The sequence below is a fragment of the Dendronephthya gigantea genome, unplaced genomic scaffold (assembly GCF_004324835.1).
Source record: "Dendronephthya gigantea isolate DGI-Jeju-01 unplaced genomic scaffold, DenGig_1.0 000127F, whole genome shotgun sequence".
Lineage (NCBI taxonomy): Eukaryota > Metazoa > Cnidaria > Anthozoa > Malacalcyonacea > Nephtheidae > Dendronephthya > Dendronephthya gigantea.
Genome location: NW_021163137.1, coordinates 341,849 through 365,542, shown reverse-complemented (window position 1 = coordinate 365,542; position 23,694 = coordinate 341,849). Strand labels below are relative to the sequence as shown.

Below are 23,694 nucleotides of genomic sequence, written 5' to 3'. Positions count from 1 at the left end.
GCAAGAAGAGACGTTTTTCCTCTGATGTTTCTGCAAAATTTCGAACGACTTATCAAAGAGAAAATATCCGAAGAGAAAATATTTTAATATTCAACTATGTTTAACCGAATTTAAATGAATACAGAAAAAGAATCATATTTCTATGTATGATTTATAACAGAATAATAATTTAGCTATACAAATCATCATCACCATCATCATATTGATTTCCACCTGCACCTCCTGCAGGCTCATTTGTTGAACCGCTGTCCACTGTACTTGGAAACCTAAATGCAAGCAATTTTGGTAAACGAGATGGTCCCTCTCTCCTGTTGTAAAGGTTGAGGCCAACTACAAGCTTAGATGAACACACAATAATTACCTGAAGTTTGATCCTCCGAGGCCCCGGCTTTGTTGTAAGGTCTGTGCGAACATCTCATATTTACGGATATCATTATCAGTGACCGAACGACGAGCAAACTTCATCGCTTCTTCAAAATGATCTCGACGTATGTCTGGCACTGCATCAACATCTTCGTCGTCTTCGACATCCTAAAAATACAAATCGACTATGATTTCAGCCAACACGCAAATATTAGTTGAATGTCTGCATAATGCTCGCATTATTATCACTAGTTAACAATATGTTAGATCACTCACCATCCCATCTGCGTTTTCACTTCGCTTTTTCTCCCGTTCAATGTCCATCATGATCGACTCACGGATAGCAAGCTTACACGCCTAAAAGCACAATATATACATCATACAACACACGTTTGAAGCAGCGGAGTTTTGTTTTTAGATGACTGTATGGGGTTCCATCTTGAATCCTTGCTCAAAACGCTTTTTAGAACCGTCCATGCACTAATCCTCCCATACATGAACCATACACACTTCCCAACCTTTACCATATGACAATAACTAAACAAACAGCATAATTACCCTTTGACAGATCTCAGTCAAATCAGCGCCGCTAAAACCACGTGTAACTTTAGCAATATAACTCATATCGACATTCTGAAAGAAAGAGATACCCATATCAAATGAACATTCAACCAGACAATGTTTTGAACAGAAATGAGAGTTTTAAACGTAATTCTTTCAATCACTGATGTCCTATGAAGTGAACGTTCTGGTAAAGATTCATTTACCTTAGCAACTGGTGATTTCCTTAAACAAGCTTTTAGAATTGAGACTCGAGACTACAATAAAGTAAATATAATTAATCAACATGAAACACTGCGCCCAATTTGTTTCAAATCCATGGTAAACAAATCCATGGTCGTCTCAATAGCGATGATACTCACAGGTTCATCAGGTAATGGAATATAAATCAACTGATCTAAACGTCCAGGACGTAATATGGCTCCATCGATAATGTCTGGCCTGTTGAAAAAAAACATCGTAGTGAGTTCAATGAATTTGTACTAGATAAATTTCACAATCGGGTTTATGAAATACCCTACTCAATAAAAGGGATCTTTTAGTGCAGGTAACAAACGCAATTTTAGTCTATTGTTTTATGAATTCTAAACTAGCTGTTTCATTCTAAATTCTATTCAAAAACGTTTTTGGTGATCGATAATGATCATACCTGTTTGTTGCTCCAATGATGAAAACATTTTTCTTTGCATTCATTCCATCCATTTCAGTAAGAACCTGATTAATGACCCGGTCAGCTGCGCCGCCTGATATCAAAAGTTTTTGAATCCAATTATAATCATGCAAGTTATTTTCATAAAAACATTCAATATTTCAATATTACAACAACAGTCTGAATACGACGTACCACCATCACCAACGTTCCCTCCTCTGTGTTTAGCAATTGAATCCAGTTCATCAAAGAACAGAACACATGGCGCAGCACTTCGAGCCTGAAGAAGGCAGTTATAATGTTATATTTTCCAAATCATGCGAGACTTTTTACAGGTTATGACAGCTTGGCATAGAGAACTGTAGGAACTGGTGCCCAATATTGAGTACTACCTCTTCTGGTAGTGGCCGTGCTAGGCACCATACCCACACGATATGGAAGCCGAGAATACAGTCTTGAGGCAGCCTCGGCGAAGGAGGAGAGGATATCATGAAACTATGTGCCATGCAAGAAAGAGAGCATCTGAAGATATTTTTGACAATCTCGGTAGTCAACGTTCACTCTAATTATACGAAGTCTCAGGGTAGCATGCAGATACGAGTCTCGCCACAACCACTTTCCCGGCCAATGAACATTACAATAACCATTACTATTTATAAATATTTTGCACACACCTTATCAAAGACATCTCGAACATTCGCCTCAGATTCACCAAACCACATTGTCAATAATTCTGGTCCTTTGATTGAGATGAAATTCGCTTGGCATTCATTAGCAATGGCCTTGGCCAACAGCGTCTTACCACAACCTGGTGGCCCATAAAACAAAACACCTTTGGAAGGTGTCATGCCAAACTTCAGGAACTTCTCGGGATGTTCTACTGGATATTGAACCAACTCTTGCAATTCTTTTTTAACGCTTTCCAAACCACCGATATCATCCCAGGTGACTGTTGGAACTTCCACCACTGTCTCACGAAGAGCAGACGGATTAGAGGCGCCCATTGCGTACTGAAGAAAATAACATCATTGTTAAACTTACCATTGCTCCAATTCATTCATTCACAACTTTGTGTTTAAACACATAAGCAGCATATGCATGTATTCGTGATATATTTCAAAATCCACGATAACAAACCTGGGATCCTGACGACGTTAAATAACGTCGAATAACGTCAGTAGCAACAAACAATTACTTACTCTGAAGTCATCCATGTTGACTGCAAGTGAATCAAGAACCTCTGCGTCAATTGTTTCGTCTTCCAAATCAATAAGATCCATTTTCTCACGAATCTTAGGAGAAGAAGCGAAGTTAAAATCACGAATTTCTTCGACAATACAATATAGAACTAAATGAGAAATTGCTTGAAACAAATAGTTTGTTACTGTTTGTGTTACCACTGTTAATAATACAATGTTGTGTTGCAAATGCAGTTAAACAAGACAAAAATAACATCGGAAGGTTGTAATAGCCTACACAACATTGACCCAAAGGTTTTATGCTGTTTTTACAGAAAAAGTTAATGAAAAAGAGTTTTTTCCAACCTGCTGTAAAGCAGCTTCACTGCACAATGATGCAACATCAGCACCAACGTAGCCATGACTCTCGGCTGCAATCTGCAATCATATTGAACCAATTTTAAACGGGTAGTCAAACGACAACAACATAAAAAGAAGTAAAATTTGAGGAATGAAGCTTGAAAAAAAAATTATAAAGCTTGAATTAAAGCAAGAAAGGCGAAAATATTTGACTTGATTGTGCAAAGTTATCGTCATCATCTAGACGGTTTTATATTTCCCGAAACTGCTTGCTACATATGGTCTCAACAACAGTACGTTAGCATTTTTGTTTCCAGGGAATGAGATAAAATGATCGTACTTGTTCCAGATCGACATCTTCTGCTAACTTCATGTTTTTTGTGTGAATTCTTAAAATCTCCAGTCTTCCAGTTGCGTCTGGAATTCCAATATCAACCTCGCGATCAAATCGACCTGAAAATTAGGAAAACTATCCATGAATGATAGCATAAGATGAATGAAGGAATGGAAGAATCCCTGTCATTTCCATAACCATCCTGTCAGCGTTGGTTAATTCAAACACGTTTACCGTCGATTAATGATGTGCAAGTAAGGGTAATTTAGTTTTGACATAAAGGAAACAACACTCAGCTAACTTCAGAGAAACCCAAAGTCAAAGATAGTTTACAACTGAGGACTTACCAAATCTCCTCAAGGCAGTATCAACGCTATTTGGTCTGTTTGTAGCAGCCATGACAATTACATGGGAACGTTGTTTTAAACCATCCATAAGTGTCAATAATTGAGACACAATACGCCGTTCAACTTCGCCATGGGTCTGAAGAATGGAAAATCATTGCTTGGAACTTGGCAGTTATTATTGAGCAATAAAAGTTGCTTCAAAATCAAACTAATTTATTTTGTTCTGGCTACAATCATCGTTTTCTTTCATTTCTTAATTTGATACTGTCCTTTTTGCAATTGATCACATTTTATACATTGCCACAGTCACTGAGCAAGACTTTCAACCTACCTTCTCACGCTTCGGTGCAATGGCATCAATTTCATCAATAAATATGATTGCAGGTGAATTCTTCTCAGCTTCTTCAAACGCTGCAAATATTACAAGTGAAATTTTCATCAGTCTACTGTTAGTTCAGTATTTGTACACCACATAATTGATCTTTAATTTGGACATCAGTTAACTGTTTCTCAGAAAGCCATGGGTGGGTTGTTTCAGGGCAGAAAATATTTTAAATAATGTCTATGAAAATACATGTTTCTGATAGAATTTAATGCCTGCACTAGGAAGCTAAACAATAGTTTCCAAGGTGATGCTAATGATAATGACAAACTTGCCTTTTCTTAAGTTGCTCTCTGATTCTCCAGCAAGTTTACTCATTATTTCTGGACCTAAAGCACAAAGGTCCCGAGAAATTATCATCAAGAAAGATACATAACATAGGAACAGCATAAAAAATTAACATTTACCATTGATTAGGAAGAAGAAAGCACCAGTTTCATTAGCAACAGCCCTGAGAAGAAATAGTATGAACTATGAAGATCTCTCTAAAAAGTGGCAATACACCTTTACTACTCAATTAAGTAAGTACTCATACATTGGATATTTTAGTAGAGAACAGTGTGTCCTGACTACATGCAAGTTAGATTTTTAACTGAAACCAATGGAGGGCATTACATCTGCTATATAATTACATCATTTACATGTCCTATTATTCTACTCTTTATTCATTACTCATGATCACCTTGCCAATAATGTCTTGCCTGTCCCAGGAGGTCCATACAACAAAATTCCACGTGGAGGCTATGATGAAGGATGTTGTGTAATTAGTTAGATAAAGATTGTTTATATATGATCAACTACCCCTATTGATAGATTTAAGGCACTATGATACATCAGTCTAATAGTCGACCATGGGGCAAGTTTTGCTGGCCACTATATTAAATCATGGAGTTGTATGATGGGGTACTATAATTGGATAGAACTGAATACAGATTGTGTCTTACTTTGACCCCAATTGCTCTGAAAAGTTGTGGATGTCTCAATGGCAATTCAACCATCTAAATAAACCAAAAAGGTGAAAATTATAATGAAATCATGATGGTATATAATCAGGCTCAGGAATCTATGCACTGAATGTCATACCTCTTTGATTTGAGCCAGTTGCTTTCTACAGCCACCAACATCATCATAACCAACCTCATTCAATGATTCCTCTTCATCCTACAATGTACCATTCATGAAACATATTATTCATTTCACCAGAAGAAGCCAACCTAAGAACAACAGTAAATTACCTCGCGCTTGATTGGTTCACCCTCACAATGGATAACTGTATCAGGAGCAACAATACAGTATGGCGATGGATCAGTTTCAATCACTTTGAATTCCACAGCACGCATACCACCCCGAACCAAGAACATGTCACCTAATTTATGGCAAAACATCATCATTGTAATAATTAAATTCTATTTACAATCAATACACTTTATCCAAAGTTTATCATTGAAGCTAGTGCAAACTTGCAATTGCCATTGAGTTTGAGAATACAACATTATATATTGATAACATAACATACAAAATTATTTACTGTATATATATATATATATAATATTATATATATTATATATATAATATATAATATATATATATATATATATATACATACCTTTTCTTATAGGTCGATAAGCTTCCAAGAAATATGGCTTCAAGTAGACATCAAACAAATTTCTATATAGTGAAGAAATGTTTTGTAAAATGTAATATATGATTAAGCTTCAAGTGCAACTAATAGTAAATGAGTTGTTTTACAATGATATGACATCATACAAACACAATATACCCTGTGAGGCCTTCAACAGTATCATCAACTGGGAGAACATGAATTCTCTTGCCATATTTTACATCAGGACAAGCTTGAAGGCTAGAAAAAATTTCAATTGCACTTTCTTAGAAATAAAAACAAGCAACAGAACAGCAAGAAGTGAACAGGTTTGGGTATTATAACATGAGGCATACAGGGTAATACCATGAGTATCCATAAATCATATTGTGAAATAAATTATATCATAACATCATTTGCAAACTTGAATAACACTGAAACTGTGATGCATGCAATTTGTATTACTGTAGCTGCAGATACTGCAGACACTATTTGACAACAGAAGTGCACATCAAGGGTCTGCCTCAGTTTTTTGCGAACATAGTTTTAAAAATATGTTCGAAAACTGATTGAAATTTTCATGAAAAGGCTTTGCTAAGACTGACCTGAAAGCTCCTTTCTGAGACACTAGAGGAGGAGGTTGTCAAGGTAGACGGGTGAGGGCACCCGCACCAAATTTACACTACAGACCCAGTGAAAAGTATCTAATACCAACTTAGTCAAGGTAGACAAAACTACTTTAATATTGTTCCTTCAGGTTATCTGAATGAACTTACTTTATAATATCTCCAAGTCGAACTCTTAAGTTTCTTCTAATGACACGGTTCATCCTTACTTTTTCATCAGGGCATGTGTCATCACTTAATACAATACAAACCTACAGATATGCAATTTAACAGGTGTTTTTTAATTGACCAATTAATCAGTATTGGCTTTTTGTCATGTCAAACTTTTTAAAGTCAGATTTTAAAAAGGTAATTTTCCCTGGTGAGATAATGAGAAGTTTATTCAACAAACATTCATAACAATGAAAAACATAAAATCATAATCACTGAAAATAAAAGCATGACCCAAAAAATCATTTTCATTATTGAAACCTACAGTATCCTGACGTTTCTTTCCTTTCACAAGGACAGTATCTCCCCGGAATAATTGCAGCTCGTCCATTTTTGCCTAAACCAAACAATGGAGATATATGTAATGCATACTTAGTGAGGAAGTTTAACCTAACTACAAATAAATTAAAGTTACCTGGGATAGGGTTACAACTGAGTTATCATCATTCACAGCTTCATCAACGATTAATCTGTTAGGTTTAGCTTTCTGTTTTAAAATAGCGGTGGCTAATTCCTCTTGTTTCTCTTGCCTATGGTTGCAAAGGATATTAAAGAACAAAGCCTTGTGAAATTTTACATGAAATTTACAATTACGCCCCCTTTCTCTCTTCTCTCCCCTAGTAGATTTATACATTTATTCTTCCTTGTAACGAATAAAAAAATTTATTGGCAAAAGATTATAAATCTACGATAATATATGTGAACTGAGTGCCTTCAAATTAATTTATCGACCATTACTAAATAAAAGTGATGTACAAACTTTATGGTACAATACAATCTTCCTAACGATACATAATTTGTCCGAATATTACGAGATTTGAACATTGAAAGACTTACGGTGTTTGTGATGCCATTATTCTATATGATAGTGAGCAATTTGAAGCGAAAAAAGTTTAAATTTACAACAATCTTTTCCTTTTTCTCAATTGTGAACTTTCACTATAATATCTGCTGACTAACATATACCAGTTAACATTGCGCACGTGCTAGAATGACGTCATTTCAAGCATGAGAGACTATAATTAGCACTATTTCTAGAGGAGGGCATCGAGGGTGAAATTTAGGAAAGCCCTGGGCCCTGAGGGGTAAATTTAGATCTTACTCCACACACGATAGGCACCGTATAGTTTGGAATAAGTCTTTTTACTGGGAACCACTTTTCCGAAACCTTTTACGAAACTATTACATTTCAGCTTCTAGCTTCCGATGTCCTTATAGTTTGATGAAATAACTCCAAGTTGTGAAGCATCCTATGTTCACGTTTAGATCAAGGATTGTTCCTCTCATCATCCAGTTCACTCTTTTCTTTGCATTTTTCAATGAACAAAAGTGTTTAGCGTGAAACGATGAATTCGATTGAGGTTGCAGACTTGCAGGTTCTTCATCTAGCTACATTACAGAAACGTCTATACATTCAATATTGGTGCGACCATTTTTGTGGCTGTCCCAGTAAGTCTGTGCACGCTAAACCTCGATAATTTCTTATGCATAAAAAGAAAATTCCAACGGCGGTCTCAGGTCTCGCTAAGCTGGTAAATGGGATCATGATAACAACGATAAAAGAAGAGGGGATGATTCAATGTACAGTTTGAGAGAAATATGTCCAAACACATTTAACAGCTGATTGTATTTCAAATGTACAATTTAAAATTATTGAAATTACTTTATGAAAAAAAAATAAAATATAGAATCCTTGGTGTACCACAGACAGCTTCACTGTTGTGCTTCGTTTATTGAGATATCAAGTCTTTCGGACTTTAGAAGATTCGTGATGTTCTAAAAAGGAATAAATGAAATTCTTAAAATATCTATTTTGTGATGTAAACCACTTTTGTTCTGACTCTTTGAACGTCTAAATAATGACTTTTCTCTACGACTTAGACTGAGAAAGATTGTTTAAAATATTCCAGGAAAATACCCATAAGGCCAAGGTCAAACGTCGCCCGTCTCATTATATAAGAACAATAGATAATCAGAGGCATTTCTATTATCCACTGTTTTAAATGCTTTCGCGGTGCACAGCGTGGATATAGCAGTCTCTTACGTGGTATTTATATATCTGACATATATGGATGCAATCTTCAATAATAGGATGTTGATAGAGAACAGAAAACGGCAAAGATTCTGTTTCACTTGCACCAAGTTCACTGAAAACACCACTCAAACGGTCCTAGAAGAACAAAATAAAAATATTTTTGTGAAATAAGAACAAAATTATCTAAAACGCTAGAAACGTATTCATACACATTTTTACGGATAATTTCCAGACAAATAATTTCTGGCTGTGCCTTGCCCGAGTGTGTCTGCATGAGTCTTTACATGGGTCAACAGTCATTATTACAGAGATATGAAATAAAATATTTCTTCCCATGTTTTATAATAATTGAACATATACCTTGGAATATGGTTTGGCGGAATATAATTCTGCTTCTTGAAATCGTTGTTTTTCACAAGACTCATTTTCACCATGATGAAACACCTTTAAATCAAATCAAAATACGTTTTTCACTTTCAAACAGGGTGACAAAAGATAATAATAAAATATTATCTGGAGTAGAGAGAAAAATTTAAATTGCGTACCTTAACTAAATCCTGCAATGTTATAAGTGCATCACCACCAGGTTCATCAGATATATTCTATAGAAACCAACAGAGAATTTAACAACTTCCGTATTTATCTTTCAATACCGAATCTGATCAGATTGAAACTCGCGTAAAGCACAAGAATACAAGGTGCAGACCATCTTCAAGGATTTTTCGCTGACAGGGAAACACGAATCTTACTGGCACACAGGGGTCATCTATATGCATTATATTCACTGTATTACCGAAAATTCTACTCACACTTGAAACTTGAAGCGATGTTCCTGTTTCTGTTAAAGTTTCTTTAATGTGAAATAATGATGATGGCGGCATTAGTTGACCACACACCACCGTCAATGCCCGCAAGATCCCCTCAATTGGATTCTCATCCATTGCAAAGTATAACAGCTAACGAGAGAGAAAGACGAGTTTATAATGGATAAAGGAAGATGCTGCATGCATGCATGTGGTCCAACTCTTTTATTGAAGATAGCTAGAACGACTCTTTTATTGGGTAGCTTGCAGAAAACTGAATACATAAAATGCAACAGAATGATCAATCAATATAGCACTTACAAAGTTTTCATAATTTAAAACAGAAGATGTTTCCCTTGAGTCACTGAATATCTTGAAAAGAAGCTGAAAGTAGAACGGCAAGTTATAAACTACTGAGCTCGCGCATATATTTCAAAGTATAACAAGAAAAAGTTTGAAGCGCCATAAAACAGCGGCTGCATTATAGTAGCAGTAATTTTTGGATTTCGTAATCTGTGATCCGCACCTGTTTAAGATACTTAAGACGAGGATACGTCGAATCACTTTCATCTTCACGATGGGGATATTCGGAAAACCAGAGACGAAGCTAATGAAATATAATATCGTTAGTCTTTTTTAGGTTTAACTACATGCACAATAAGATCAAGATGGGCCTCCACAAACTATGAGAAACACAATATATATAAACCACACCTGTAAAAATTGTTGCTCAGAGACAAAGCCTGTCTTCTCAACATCAATTTCCATAAACCTCGACAACGTATCAAATATTTCATCCCGAGAAGGCATTGGTAGACGACTGGACGCTAATACTAAAAATTTTTTCCAATCAACAAACTCGGAGTCTTCAGATATAACAGTTGTTAACGAATGCAGTTGAACACTTGTTTGACTGATCCAAACGTCAGGCAACATCTCCATACCAAACTATTGAAAATTAACCCTTGTCACATCTGCAGTATATATATGCGTTTTAAAAAAGTTTCAACAAATTTCAACCAGGGGGGCCGCGTGAGAAAGATCTATGAACCAGCAGAGTATCGATGATTTTATCGGCGAGTTTAAAACTACTAATTACAATACTTAGTTAGCCAGGGCTAACGTGGTAAAAATAAATAGATAGACTTACACTAGTGGTCATAAGATCCAAAAATATATCGACAAATGCTCGGCATGAAATAAGACCGGATGGCGCAGCATAAACGAACTAAAGAAGAAATTAGAATTATTGCAAACATGACATACATATATACATTAGCTGATACCCCATGTAACTATAAGTGATAATACTGTAATTTATCTTCTTAAACATACTAATTTTTTTGAAAACCTTAGTTTTAACAACTGTGTGTATTAACTACCTGATTATAAAGATGCTCAAGTTGAACAACCGTAAAATGATCACTTGTTGTTTTTTCTTTTGGACTTGGCGGAGGAGTTAGACTTGGCGTACGAAATACGTTCACATCCTGCGAATAAAAAAAGTAAATAACAACAGAAATAATCACTCATTCACTCGTAAGATTTTTGCCGCAGCGTCACTTTTAAGAGGACTTTGAGTCGAGGGAATTAAAATGAAAAGAAAAACAGCAAAGAAACATTAACTTCCAGGGGTATTGCAGGGCTAATCATAGGCGTTACTGAGTTTGTGTCACTGCGTGGTTTTTGTAAAATAAAGTGAAAATTTTAGACAATTCATACCAAATCTACAACAAAATCTTTATCTTCCAATATCAACTGTTGCTGGAGTTTTTGTTGATTTTCTATACCAGTTCTGGCCAAGTCTGCCATAGCACGGATACTATAGGATAAAAAAATATGAATTTATACAGATCTCCTTTTTGACGTTTTGTCTAAAACAGAAAACTTGATCTAATATCAAGAGAGGTAGTTTGTTTTTTGCGAGGTATTATAAACATGTAAATATCGAAGGCAATAAAAAGCATTTATTTGAAATTAAGATGAACAAAGCCTGTCTCATTTCATGAAATATTTCTAAATAAAATAGAAAACATTTTCCACCTGTCAAGTTCTTGAAGAAACCTGGCTCCAAGCCAATCATCCATATCTTTGTAAGTTAAATCAGCCTTCATCTATATGCATTATGAATCCATGTTAAAATAAATATAATAATTTGCTCCATAAGGCAACTATAAATTGTTCCAGATGAATTAGCATGCAAGTCTCTGTGTTGTCATCAACGTTGAGAAAGTTTCCGCTACATTCGACCATGGTCGAGTATACCGTTTTCTGGCGTATTTTTCTTTTATTCCATTTTTATTCCATAGGCGAGTTCGCCGAAAAACGGCGTATTCGACCATGGTCGAGTATAGTTGAAATTCTGTTCCACGTACATGACAGTAACCAGTGAAAACTCTTCATCGTACCTTTAGTTCCTGCAGAACAGCAACTGAACGATTCCTTGTCATCTCGAGACGTGTTCGTAACGCAGTATCTGAAATGAGACACGTCCACGGTACAGCAACGCTTATTTCCACATAAACACGTCAGTTCGTGCAGGTACGAAAACCCTTCAACTAAAACCTTCAAGAATTTTTATAACATTCAATTTGAGATTACCTTCAAATTGAACAGACGCAAGGAATTCTTTACGTGCTTTGTCTTTTATTTCTTTCTTCAACTTTTCCTCCTCATTTTCCCCTTCGTTGCTTGGCGGTACTGAAGATTAAAGATTTATAATAAGTTTTTTAGGAAGAATTGGAGATAAAATGAATAACACGTGTTTATCTTGTACATGACATAAATAAAACGATCTGAACCTGGTGGCGGAGATTCTTGTTTTGATTTGTTTGCACTCTTCTTTCCTTTCTTTTCAACTTTCTTATCCTTCCCCCCTCCTTTCTTCCCAGTATCTTTTTCTTTCTCTTTTTCTTTTTCTTTTAATGTTTCAGCCATTTTGTTCGCTTCCTCCTCCTGTTCCGCTTGATCCAGATTTGCCTGAACGGAAACAAAACCTCCAAAATATAACTGCTCTCTATCCTTTTACAAAAACCTGGACCGTCGTAACGCAAAGAATATAATAATGCATTTGAAAAGCGTGGATCGGTTTAAAATCACCATGAAATTTTGGTTATCTGTTTAAATTGATTACAAATCGTTGAGTTCTACAAAGGTATTTTAGTTATCCCAAACGATCCAGCAACGTTTAGTTATCCCAACCGATCTTACCAAAGTATCAATGATACCAAGAGCGTGATAGTAACCATCAAACACCAACTGTAAACAAAAATAATAACATTTCTATTGTGATATTATCTAAAGAACTGGTACGATAAACTATGAACGACAAGTACGTGTATCATTTCTCACAAGCAGTCGGTACTTAACACCAAGAAATTCTGAATGATTTAGTCATTATTACGACGAACTTGTAAAATGAATATCACACATAAGAATTCTCAACGTACTCTTTCATCCGGATCTGACGGTAGAACGGGAGTTTCTGATTGGTTGTCACCTTTATCACGTTTTTCTTTGGATGATCTTTTGTCTTTCTTTTCCTTAGTTGAGACAACATCACCAGACTTGGGTCTTCGAGGTACAAGAGGAATTCTGGAAAAATATTTAGTTGTTTATTATTCCAGTCTCGGCTTACAGGTAATCTACAATATGGACTTTCATGTAGAAATAAAATCGAATTGAACAAATATTAGGGCATTTTAGGTTTCTGTATCAAAATGTTCACCTGCTGCGATGATCTTCTCCTTCAGATGTCGGACCTTCTGGAGTTTTTATATTTTCTCGATCTTTTTTACTCGATGTTTGTTTCACTTCGTGTTGACTTCCATGTTCACTGGACGATGATGGAATCGTGGGAACAATAGGCGGAAGATCAACCAGAGGAACACGGCAGATATCAGAGTATGCTTCAATTGGATTTTTACCTAAATATTTAGCAGATACATGTGAAATAGCAGACACTAGAATAGTTCAAACGAAGGTTTTAGAGTCTTCGTGTCTTACTGATATACCTCGTTATTAAAAAAGGTAAAAAAGCAAGAAAAGTATAATACCTTCAGCAGAGTTGTAATAATCTTTCAGCAGCCTGTATGTATCTTGATAACGATCAACCTCAACTTGCATCAACGTTAAATAATGATTTGTTAACAATCCCAAGCGATCCTGCAGCCAGCCCTCTTCCATTACAATTTTTCGTTCGTTTTCCGCTATTTCTTTGCGGTTGTCACAAATCGAGTACAATCTATCACATAAGTCCTGCAGGAAATGCGAGAGAAAACACAGTAAAACATTTTCAATACGAATGCATGTAGCACTATTTACAAGGTCCTGAAGGTGATTTGTGTGTGACTAATTCATACAACGCACCCTATCTATCTTATTTATTATTATAAGCTACAAATTTTGTACATGATATGAGCCAGTCATGTATAATGCGACTATCATATATGAAGGTAATACAAATGATGGTATAAAGTGGCATTCTTAAGAAATAACAAGGGAATTAGAGAAAGCAATCTTACGTCAACTTTTTGATGTAACTCAGCTTTGACTTCGTCATCACTGCGCATGTCTTCAGGCACGTCATTATAATGAGACTGCCACTGAAGTACATATTCTTCTTTTTCATCCGGACGTCGTAAAAACGACAAGAATTCTTTCCTTCAGGATATTATATAATCATGTCATTAATTAAGTTATACTAGCTAAATGGTGTAACAATGTGTTGGACAAAAACCTGGGCGAAAATAAATATATTTTAACCTAATTCTTGTTTTACCTGGTGCTATAAAAATATCTGCATATCACCTCCCGTTCAAGACGAATTTCTCGAAATACATTTTTAGCTGTATCAATGTACGTCTTCTCCAGGTTTTCCCAGCGACTTGCAAGAACCTCAACCAACGGCTGGATGATAAAATAAATGTGATCAATTTCATTACGACGCTTTTCTTGCGTTCGAGACATAATTCTAGTGATGCGAGAGTTGTCTATCTCAGATTTCATGACTTTCATGTATATGCAATAAAAACACTGACCATTTCAATAGGTTGATCAACGTATTCCCATTCCTTGGACCCAGGCTCCGGACCTGGTGGTACAACAGGCTCGACTGGTAACTCCTCGGGAACGTCTTGTTTCTTTACTAAATCAATATTGACAATAATGAAATGGGTTTTTACATTATATAAACTGATAGAATAGCTATTATGTCAAAGCGTAAAAAGAATTGTCGGTTTTAAAAAGGAAAATAAGTTCAATAATTTTTTTATTGGAACAAAATATGATATTTACCGGGAGATTTTGCCCTTTTTGCGTCAGTGCGTGATGCAGTAGGTGACTTAACCTTTGATGGCTTCCTGGAAGGAGATGGTGAACTCCTCTTAGAACCGGGTCGTAGGTTCTTCTTGGATGACTTAGGAGAGACAGCTTTACTTGGGGGTGATGGACTCCGATCCTTCTTCGACATTTTTTTTGACGCTTTAGGAGATACTAAATACAACAATAAATTCTTGATTAATTCTAGAAATATGCTCGCCTGAATCATTATATATTTGAATATCGAACTTGACGATCATCAATACTTAGTTCTCACCAATTTCTTAATAAACATGCAAACTCAAGAATCACGAAACTAAAGGAAACCAACGCATTTATTATTACAAACCTGTCTTTGTGTTTGGAGTTTCCTTTGTGTCCTCGACATCCTCGTGGCTCGTGGCGTCTTTTGGTTCATCTGTGTTGACTACATCCACAGAATCATTAACAGGGGTTGATTCAATTACTAAAACACAGAATAATACAGAGTTCGGTGATTTCTCAGTAAAATCCGCCGATCATCAGTAGATTACAAGATCAAATCTCTCGTTGAATATGTCGTTATACTGTCCACCTTTATGCACTTCATCACCAATATTTAATATTTGATTCTCACTAAAGCAGAAGAATAAGGTTTAAGAATTCTACCTTCTATGGCAGTGTTTGTCACCTCTTCCTAAATCAAAGAACAGGATATATTGATGCACATGAGACGTAAATAAAAAATATAACTATGGGTATATTGCATCTAATTGAAAATCTAATGAAAATATCACACTTTGCCTAACTTCACATGCATAAACACGTTAATCTTACACTTTTAACTTCTTTTATAGGTCCTTGAATTCTTTCTGTCGTCGTGACAAGAAGTGATGCAACACTTTCATACACATTATCTGACATTAGAAAAACAACGCGATTACCATAACCATGAACGACCATAAATTTACCAGATGAAATTAAAATTCACTTGTCGTAATTCATTGATCAAAAATAATTACTTACCGATAGAATTATCAACATCAACTTTGCTCAAAATTCCAAATTTGTTAAACCATTTTTCAAGTTTTGACCACGAATCATCAAAACCAGTTATCCTGCGATGAAAAACTAAAATGAAAAACTAGGGACATGTGCAATGCTCTACCTGGAACTTGCTTTCCTTTTATCAATTGAAGACTCTATTTATTTAGCTTTACTTAAACATTGTAACTGAGAAGAGACAATGCCAGTGATTACCCTTACAGCACCATACTGCTACGTACGATATCTACATGAAAACAGAGTTGTGACAGCGAAGATTTCTGTACCTTTGTTGTACTTGCTCTCTATCATTGGATGGATCAATAACCGGGCGAACTTTCTCTTGTTTTCCTAATCCTGTATAACTGCCATCTACTGGAGGATTAAACTCTTGATGAAATATTTCGCTGTTTGTTGGATCATCTAAAATAGTAATCGGAAACGTATCGTGTTTGACTACATCCTTCATGAAGTATAATGCAGGTTGATGTGTTGGGAAGACATTCTTACTTACAAGTGCGTCCTTCGGCTCTTGTTAAAACAACATCATCAGAAACATCGAATAATACAACAATGTCAATACCACTTTTAGGAGGTGGAGGTGTAAAACAATGAAAACTCGTGTCGTGGAATGTTTAGACATCTTATGTACTCTTCTTAATCATCAAGAATCACTTATAATGCACATTGAGGCTACACGCATGTCTCACACAATCCTCGGATAGTATAAACTATAAATTTCCAATGACGAAACAGAGATGTGGAGTGTAATTTAAAATACCTCAACAGCAGGATTTGGATCTGGAGCAATACGCGACTTCTTTCCTTTTCCCTTAGTTTCTTTGGTTTTAACATCTTTAGTTGCATCATAACCAGTTAATGATTTCTCAAGAATCTACAAACACAAAGGGCATCAGAAACCTCTGCAGCTCAAATACTTCGCAAAATGACAATATTTGTTGCGTGATGCGAATATATACGCATTCATTACCTTTGCTTGACTTATAGTTGAAGGGAAACCATCCAAAATCCATCCTGTTCCAGCTGGTACTTGTCTACAAACATTAATAAAATTCTTATTGGCAATTGCACTCCAAAGAAAACTTGTAACCTAGGTCTGAGACTAGCGGGTACGGTTAGCCAGATATCTGCCTACACAGCCGCACAAAGAATAGTCTGAAATATCTCCACGAAATTCATAGCTATAGTAAGTACACCGGTAATGGAGACCAGAAGTGTTTTTACCTTATTGCTTCAACAGTAATATCAACCAACAACTGATCCTGGATTTGTTTTCCTTTCCTTAAATATTCATACGCTTTTTCACCGAGTATTGCCCGTGACGTGGTCTAAACATAAGATGAATCATTCAGATACAGCTTTTTATAAAGACCAGACAAAAACATCGACACTCAAATATATAATATAGTGAAAAATATCATGATCTTATTAAGGTCAAATTTTACAAATTTTGACCATATAAAATCTCTGAACAAGCACCTCAATATTCAAGTGCAATTCATCAATCAAAGAGATTTCTACAATTCAATAGCTTTAAGATATTTTTTTTCACTAACTTTTCTCACAACGTAATATCTTTTATTTTCTTCTTCTAGCTCATTCTCATTCCCTTCAGCATCACCGCAGTCTTTGGCTTCCACATTCTCTGTAGCAGTTGCATTATTTGGATCTTCATTTTCTAAATTATTATTAGGGAATGGAGGTTAACGTGTTACGAATACAATACATATAATTTAATATATTGTAACAGTTTTACCCAATGGATCGCGCGAAAAAAGGGCGTGAAAACGAAAAACGAGACAAAAACTACCTTTTGTTTCATCACGTGATTGATAAGCTTGATCCGAGGTTGTCGTTTCTGGAGCTTGTGCAGAAGGTTTATCTTCAAGACATCTCTCATTTTGTGGCTAAAATACAAACACGTCTTGGGTTCATTCCTATAAACTCGTTATGAAATACCGTTTACTGTCTCATTAGTCACAAGAATTGCGGATTCAGGTGAGCTCCAGACTACGAGAAAGTTGATCAACGTTCGCATCATATCAAAGCTCACCCAGCAGTACGGAATTAATTTTAAGCAATTTTGGTAATCAGTTATTGTAGTATGCGAAGTTACCGTAACACTGCATAATCATATAAACTTTGACAACACAAGCAGACGCACCTCGTTGTTTTCTATAATTTCTTCTCTCGTTTCACCAGTCTGGTAAGCTTCAATTGCCTCTTGAACCAGATCATCAATACACAACCTCACCACTCTGTGACCTAAACATTCAAACATTGCATAATTTATTATGAAACATTTCTTAAGATGATGAAAATATTACCACCCTAGTCTGCCCTGAGAACAATTATATAAATTCTTATAATAGATGTGCTCATCTAAATTCTTATGTCTTCAATATGACCATAATTTTTTAACTATGTTATAGCTGTGAAAATGAACTCGGAAATTATGCCCAATCGCCACTAATAGTCAATATTCATTCATACTTGCAACAAGACGTTGTACAGCGGTTGTTTTTCCACTAAAAAACTTTCCAAGAAAGCACGCCTTTACAGGAAACGGAGGAAATTCTGGCGTTGGTGGTGGAGGCTGGAATAAAATATTTTGTTTTAGGAGAAAGTTATTTTGATGTCTTATATATTGATGAATGCATGATTACCTCAGGAGGAGATATGATGTTAAATAACTTCTGAACAATATGACCAAGAATAGGATTATCTTTTGGCAGAACATGATCAAGACTCTCGTCATTTGGTTCCCACTCACCAACAGCTCCCTGCAAAAAGAGAAAGTGTTATTATATAAGACGATGAACGAGCCCATACTAAAGACGATACAAGTGTGACTATATGAAGTTCCTCAGTTCCGCTGTACACTGTTCCAGAGCCAGATGGCCGTCAGCTTGCTCACGGTGAACACAAACCTATACTCACTCTATATTCAATAAAATCAGACTCGTCTGTCAATTTGTTTTTTTCTTCTTCAACCAGAAGTTCATGGGATCTTTTAATTTCTTCCTCTGTTAAAATCTGATAAAAAAAAAACAAAATTACTGCATGAACAATCCAATATATAAAGATTTCCCAATTGGTCTGGACGGCGTAGCGGAGTACATGTAGTTAAAACCAATCCAGACGAAACAAACCATTCAATATTGTTGTGTTTAGAGGATTATCACGCTCTTAAATTCAATTATTTCAATGATGGTTACCTCGTGTGGGTAAAGTGGCAGAGAAGCGTCGAAATACCCTTTCCATTCACGAAACAATTTCTCAGGAACATTTCTAAGGTTGAAAACACAGGAAAACGCTTGTTGGAAGACAGTCAAAATGATGTAGGATCTTACCATTGGAGGGAATTCTGAATTCACACCGCCCCCCAGTGGTGGTGAAGCGCCCCGCAAAGTGCATTCCTGCCCTGTGTTTTAGCAATGCAATACATTCCAACTGAGCTCATAGAAACTATAAAGTATAAACTGGACCAAACACTACGCATGAATCAAATCCTTGTCCCAGAGTATTTTTCTTTCTCTCATTGGGAAATACGCCATGAAAACGAGGGTGTATAAATCAATCAAAGAAAGATTTTTGGTACAAACCCTTCAGTGAGTTCCCGATATTCGCCAATCTTACAGCTAAGGTCGACAACATCAGACAGGATCTAAATGAATCGTTCAATGGGACAAGACAAAAGTAAAATGATGTAAAAAGGCAGCAGGTTTAAACCAAAAACGTATAAAATGAGAAAGATCACCTGTTCACATATGTTATAATGTTTTTCATATTTTTGTTTTCTTCTTTCCTCCAATAATTGTTCCCTTTCATCTTTCGTTTTCTTAATCTGATCTCGATACTCAATTTGAGCGAGGCGACACATTTCCTACGATACAAAGTCATCATTACATACCACTGCGATTGAGATTACGACAAAGTTATATCTTTATAATCATAAACAAAATAGAGAACCAACCGCTTCTTGATTGAGAGCATCTTCAAAATCTTTCAAACGTCTTTCTGCATACTGTTTCTCTCGGAAAATTCTAGGAATCGGAAAATTCGTTGGTTGTGAGATTCCACGGCTTTATTCGCCCATCATCCTTTTGATTCCGTGTACATTTTATTTAACAGCATGAAATGAAAAAGAGATAAACCTGTTTTCTTTAATGACTTGTTTCTCGTGTCTGATCTGCAAAGATAATATGAAAAATAACAAGTTAGCAATGGTTTCATTCATTCTCTAAACCAAGTCTAACTTTTGACGTCCGGATGTGGAGGGAAATCGCTTGCTGAAAAAGATGATCAGTGATGGTGTACAGCCCAGGCTGTAATGCATTAACATCAACAGTAATGCATTCTAATTAAAAGAATACAATGTCCATCAATTAATCATCATCTTCGCATTCAATTGTGGATTAATCCATGCAGTCACAAATTATCATTCTACTGAGATTGATACCAAAAACTTCAACTTCGCCCGTGGTAGTAATCACTGTAGGCTAATGATACCTGCATAAGCTGCACTGCTATGCGTTTTTCTTGTTGAGATTGTCTCATGAGTCGTTTTACCAACATTTCCTCACGACGTTGTTCCTACGGGATACATCATGATTAGTACACTCGAATTAAGCTGTTTACATGTGTAACATGTGTTTATACATGTACAATGTTGCCCGACTTATAAACGGTTCTCCAAAGCTCAAATGATATATGTTTCATGCATTACAAAATACCTCTTGGGATTCGTGAGCTTTCAGTTGTTCAATCAAAACTCTCCGTCTTCGTTTTTCCCGCTCCTTTACATAAACAATTGAACAAAAAAATGACACCTCACACAACAACGTTGGCCTGGTCTACAAACAAAATGATATTTACCTTCCTCGCAACAGCATCTTCGTTCAATCTTTTCTTTATCTTTGACACATAATCATCTCCAGCTGTTTTCTATGGAAGAATACGTCAGTTCGACTAGCTCTGGCTGTATATTGATCTTTAAAAACTTATTTATGGAAAAATGATAAACAAACATGAGAATTAATCCTCGTACCAATGATATGGGCTCAAGAGGCTTTCGAGTTGTTCTAAACTCCAGATCTTGCCTTCCTTCCATTTCACTAAAAATAAAAAGGGTGTATTTCTATAAAGGTAACCTTTGACAAAACCTGACAAATAATGAGATATCCAACCTGTCAAACTGCACAGAACCTTGTTGGGGTAGATTTGTCCTCATACTTTCCTCAAATGAACTGATGTGATCTTTTACTTCCTACATGAAATGAACATTACGGTCACACAATTAACACTTACAGGGATCGTATTTCCTTAGCTTTTTACAGTACTTTACCTGTATCTCTCTTTCTTTTCTACTTTCTTGTTTGGTCTTTGCTGATTTCTGTTGAAATAAATGAACCAACGAATATACAACTGTTCAAATCTCGATGAAAAATGTTTGGCAAAATTAGTTTATGGTCTCTCAACAGTAACGGCGGTAGCGGTACTGAAATGCAAACCTCTCCATTAACTCACCTTTGATTCAGGAGGCTTGGGAATCCGAACTTGAGCGTCTCTGAAATGATTTGAAATGTCACGACGTTAATTTCACACACGTATTACTGCCAGCAGCGTGAACGATGAAATAAGCAAAGTTTATATTAATAAATACATACAGCTCACAAATAACGAGATGAATCCATACTATCCTTTACATTGACCAAAAAAATTTGAACTCACCTTATTTTCTGCATGACCTCATTTTGTTTATCTCGTATTGTCGAGACTAGAAAGATATTTGCGTCAGTTAGTATTAGGGACCGCCTGCCATGCACGCTAGTTAGTAGTGATCATTCTATCTCTTTATTACCACAGACTTACACTATACACTAATCATAGTAAGTGGAAGATCACCTTTTCTAAACTCCGTTGTCGCAAATCTTGTTGATATTGTCTAACTTTTCTTTCTTCTCATGTCTAAGGCAAGTTTTGCAGTATGATAGTTCATGAATTTATGGACACAACGTGACAACTATATATGTATGGAGACAAAATAGTTCCATACCAGTTGCCATCAGAGTTTTAACAAGGTCTTGCAGGCATTTAGAAGAATAGCATAAAAACATACTTTGCTCTAACAACCATTTCTTCTTGAAGTCTCTGCTTGCTCTGATATCTCTCAACTAAAGTCTCAAATTAACATCAACTTGTCTAGGAACCAGCTGCTTTAATCTCTAAGAAAATGAAACATAGTCACGACAGGTTTCGCAAATGATATAAAGAGTAATTGGCAATAGTGTACCTCTTTATGCATCAAACTTTCAATACTCTCTAACTTGACTGGTGCACTCGGTCGCATTGTTTCCATAGCAACACCAGTTAGATTTTTCTTAGCTTTTCTTCCCAAAGCAATAAACAACTGATACAATAACTTGGTTGCAGCACCATGGTTTTCATTCATTATTGATTTTGCCTAGCCCCAAAGAAATTTAATATTAATTTTTTTACACTATATATGTATATTGTAACTACAACATAGTTGTACCCACAGATTAAAAAGCCTGTGTTGATTGAATATTGAAAATACTTACCACATTTGTATCATAAGGAATCTCTAGTAACTTCATTACAGATTCAATCCTTGTAAAATTATTGAGTTTAGAATCAGCAGTTCTAAAAATTAAACATGTGTAAACATTAGGTAATATTCTGAAATTGTTTCAGTCACTGCATGTAAACAAGATATTAAGCTTTCAGTTTTATTCTGGTATACCATATTCAAAATGCTAGACATGCACTCACCTTCCTCAGAAAAAGACGAGAAATCGTCCTGCAACCCATATTATATAAGATTTCACCGAATAAATATCCACTGCTAAACGTTTTGACACATTTCTTTTTCTGGAAATTGGAAAAATTTTACAGTCAGACATCTCTTAGAAAAATCTCTCTAATATGAGTATCTCTCTAATATGGATATGTCACTCAAATATGAACAACTCTCTAATATGAACAACTATCTAATGCAAACATCTCATTGAAATGAATATTTCTCCATCTCTCTACTCTAAATAAATGTTAATTCATTATTTGTCAACCTTTTTCCGTGTTTGCTTCTGTTTCAAACACAGAAGTTTACAGTTGAAAATGTGTTAATTTGAACCTGCCCTTCAAACAGTTTTAAATGCGAGTCAAACACATTTGCAAGCCGTGCCTCCAGGGGTTTTTTTAGTTAATATTTGAAACGTAAACAAACACGAAAAAAGGTTCACAGTCTACAGTTGCATGCAAATGGACTAGTATTGCAATGAGATTGAATTGCAGTTGTAATTGGATTAAAATGTAACATTTAACGCCTATGGGCATAGCGACTCTTAATTTGTTATTTCTTCCAGTTTCTGCAAATATATTTTACCCTACATTGTGGGTATGTCACACATGCTGCAGGCCGAGGATCGAACAGGTCTACGACCAAAACTGATTTAAGTAAATGACAAGTTTGCAATGTTGGACGAAATCTATTTCAACTATTTGCAGTTCATTGTCGACCTCTTCTTTATATAAAATAGTTTGAATATTGTACTAGTGCGTCAGTTGGGCGAATATTGCGTAGCTAAAAAGGCGTTAGACTTCTTATATATAGGGACATTTACATTTCAGATGCTTTGTTTTCATAGCAACCTACCGATATTTAAACTGAGTTTAACATCGTCATTTAGCCAGCGACATATAATATCCGTCATTGCTTAAAAATGAAAAATTTATCACCAAATTAATAAACTTAGCGATCTTTTATTTTGCACTCTTTAGTCACAGTCATTACTGCTGTGTAATCCGCCATGTTGAATATTGTCATAGCAACGACAACAACCTGAATTTTGAGGACTGGG

The 23,694-nt window shown here is 35.7% G+C and overlaps 1 protein-coding gene and 1 pseudogene across 1 annotated transcript; both read right to left on the bottom strand.

The window, feature by feature from the left end:
- Positions 1 to 66: 66 nt before the first annotated feature.
- On the bottom strand, positions 67 to 7,571 carry LOC114535906 (transitional endoplasmic reticulum ATPase). Its single transcript, XM_028557241.1, has 26 exons — positions 7,448 to 7,571; positions 7,026 to 7,140; positions 6,876 to 6,947; positions 6,551 to 6,651; positions 5,955 to 6,035; positions 5,781 to 5,842; positions 5,410 to 5,540; positions 5,258 to 5,335; positions 5,119 to 5,172; positions 4,857 to 4,915; positions 4,582 to 4,625; positions 4,450 to 4,503; positions 4,124 to 4,203; positions 3,793 to 3,928; positions 3,452 to 3,564; positions 3,118 to 3,189; positions 2,773 to 2,865; positions 2,248 to 2,583; positions 1,769 to 1,853; positions 1,574 to 1,667; positions 1,287 to 1,365; positions 1,131 to 1,181; positions 922 to 996; positions 640 to 720; positions 362 to 531; positions 67 to 266 (listed from the first exon to the last, which is right to left on the bottom strand). Exons 1-26 carry the CDS (start codon positions 7,462 to 7,464, stop codon positions 170 to 172), a joined length of 2,430 nt encoding a protein of 809 aa, XP_028413042.1. The 5' UTR covers positions 7,465 to 7,571; the 3' UTR covers positions 67 to 169.
- A 657-nt stretch (positions 7,572 to 8,228) lies between these two features.
- Positions 8,229 to 23,645, bottom strand: LOC114535887 (annotated as a pseudogene).
- Between the last annotated feature and the right edge of the window lie 49 nt (positions 23,646 to 23,694).

Coding starts and splice junctions, on each gene's coding strand:
- LOC114535906 (XM_028557241.1), bottom strand. Junction 6,652..6,875: donor GAAAGAAACGTCAGGATACT/GTAGGTTTCAAT, acceptor GCATATCTGTAG/GTTTGTATTGTATTAAGTGA. Junction 5,336..5,409: donor GTGAACCAATCAAGCGCGAG/GTAATTTACTGT, acceptor GGTACATTGTAG/GATGAAGAGGAATCATTGAA.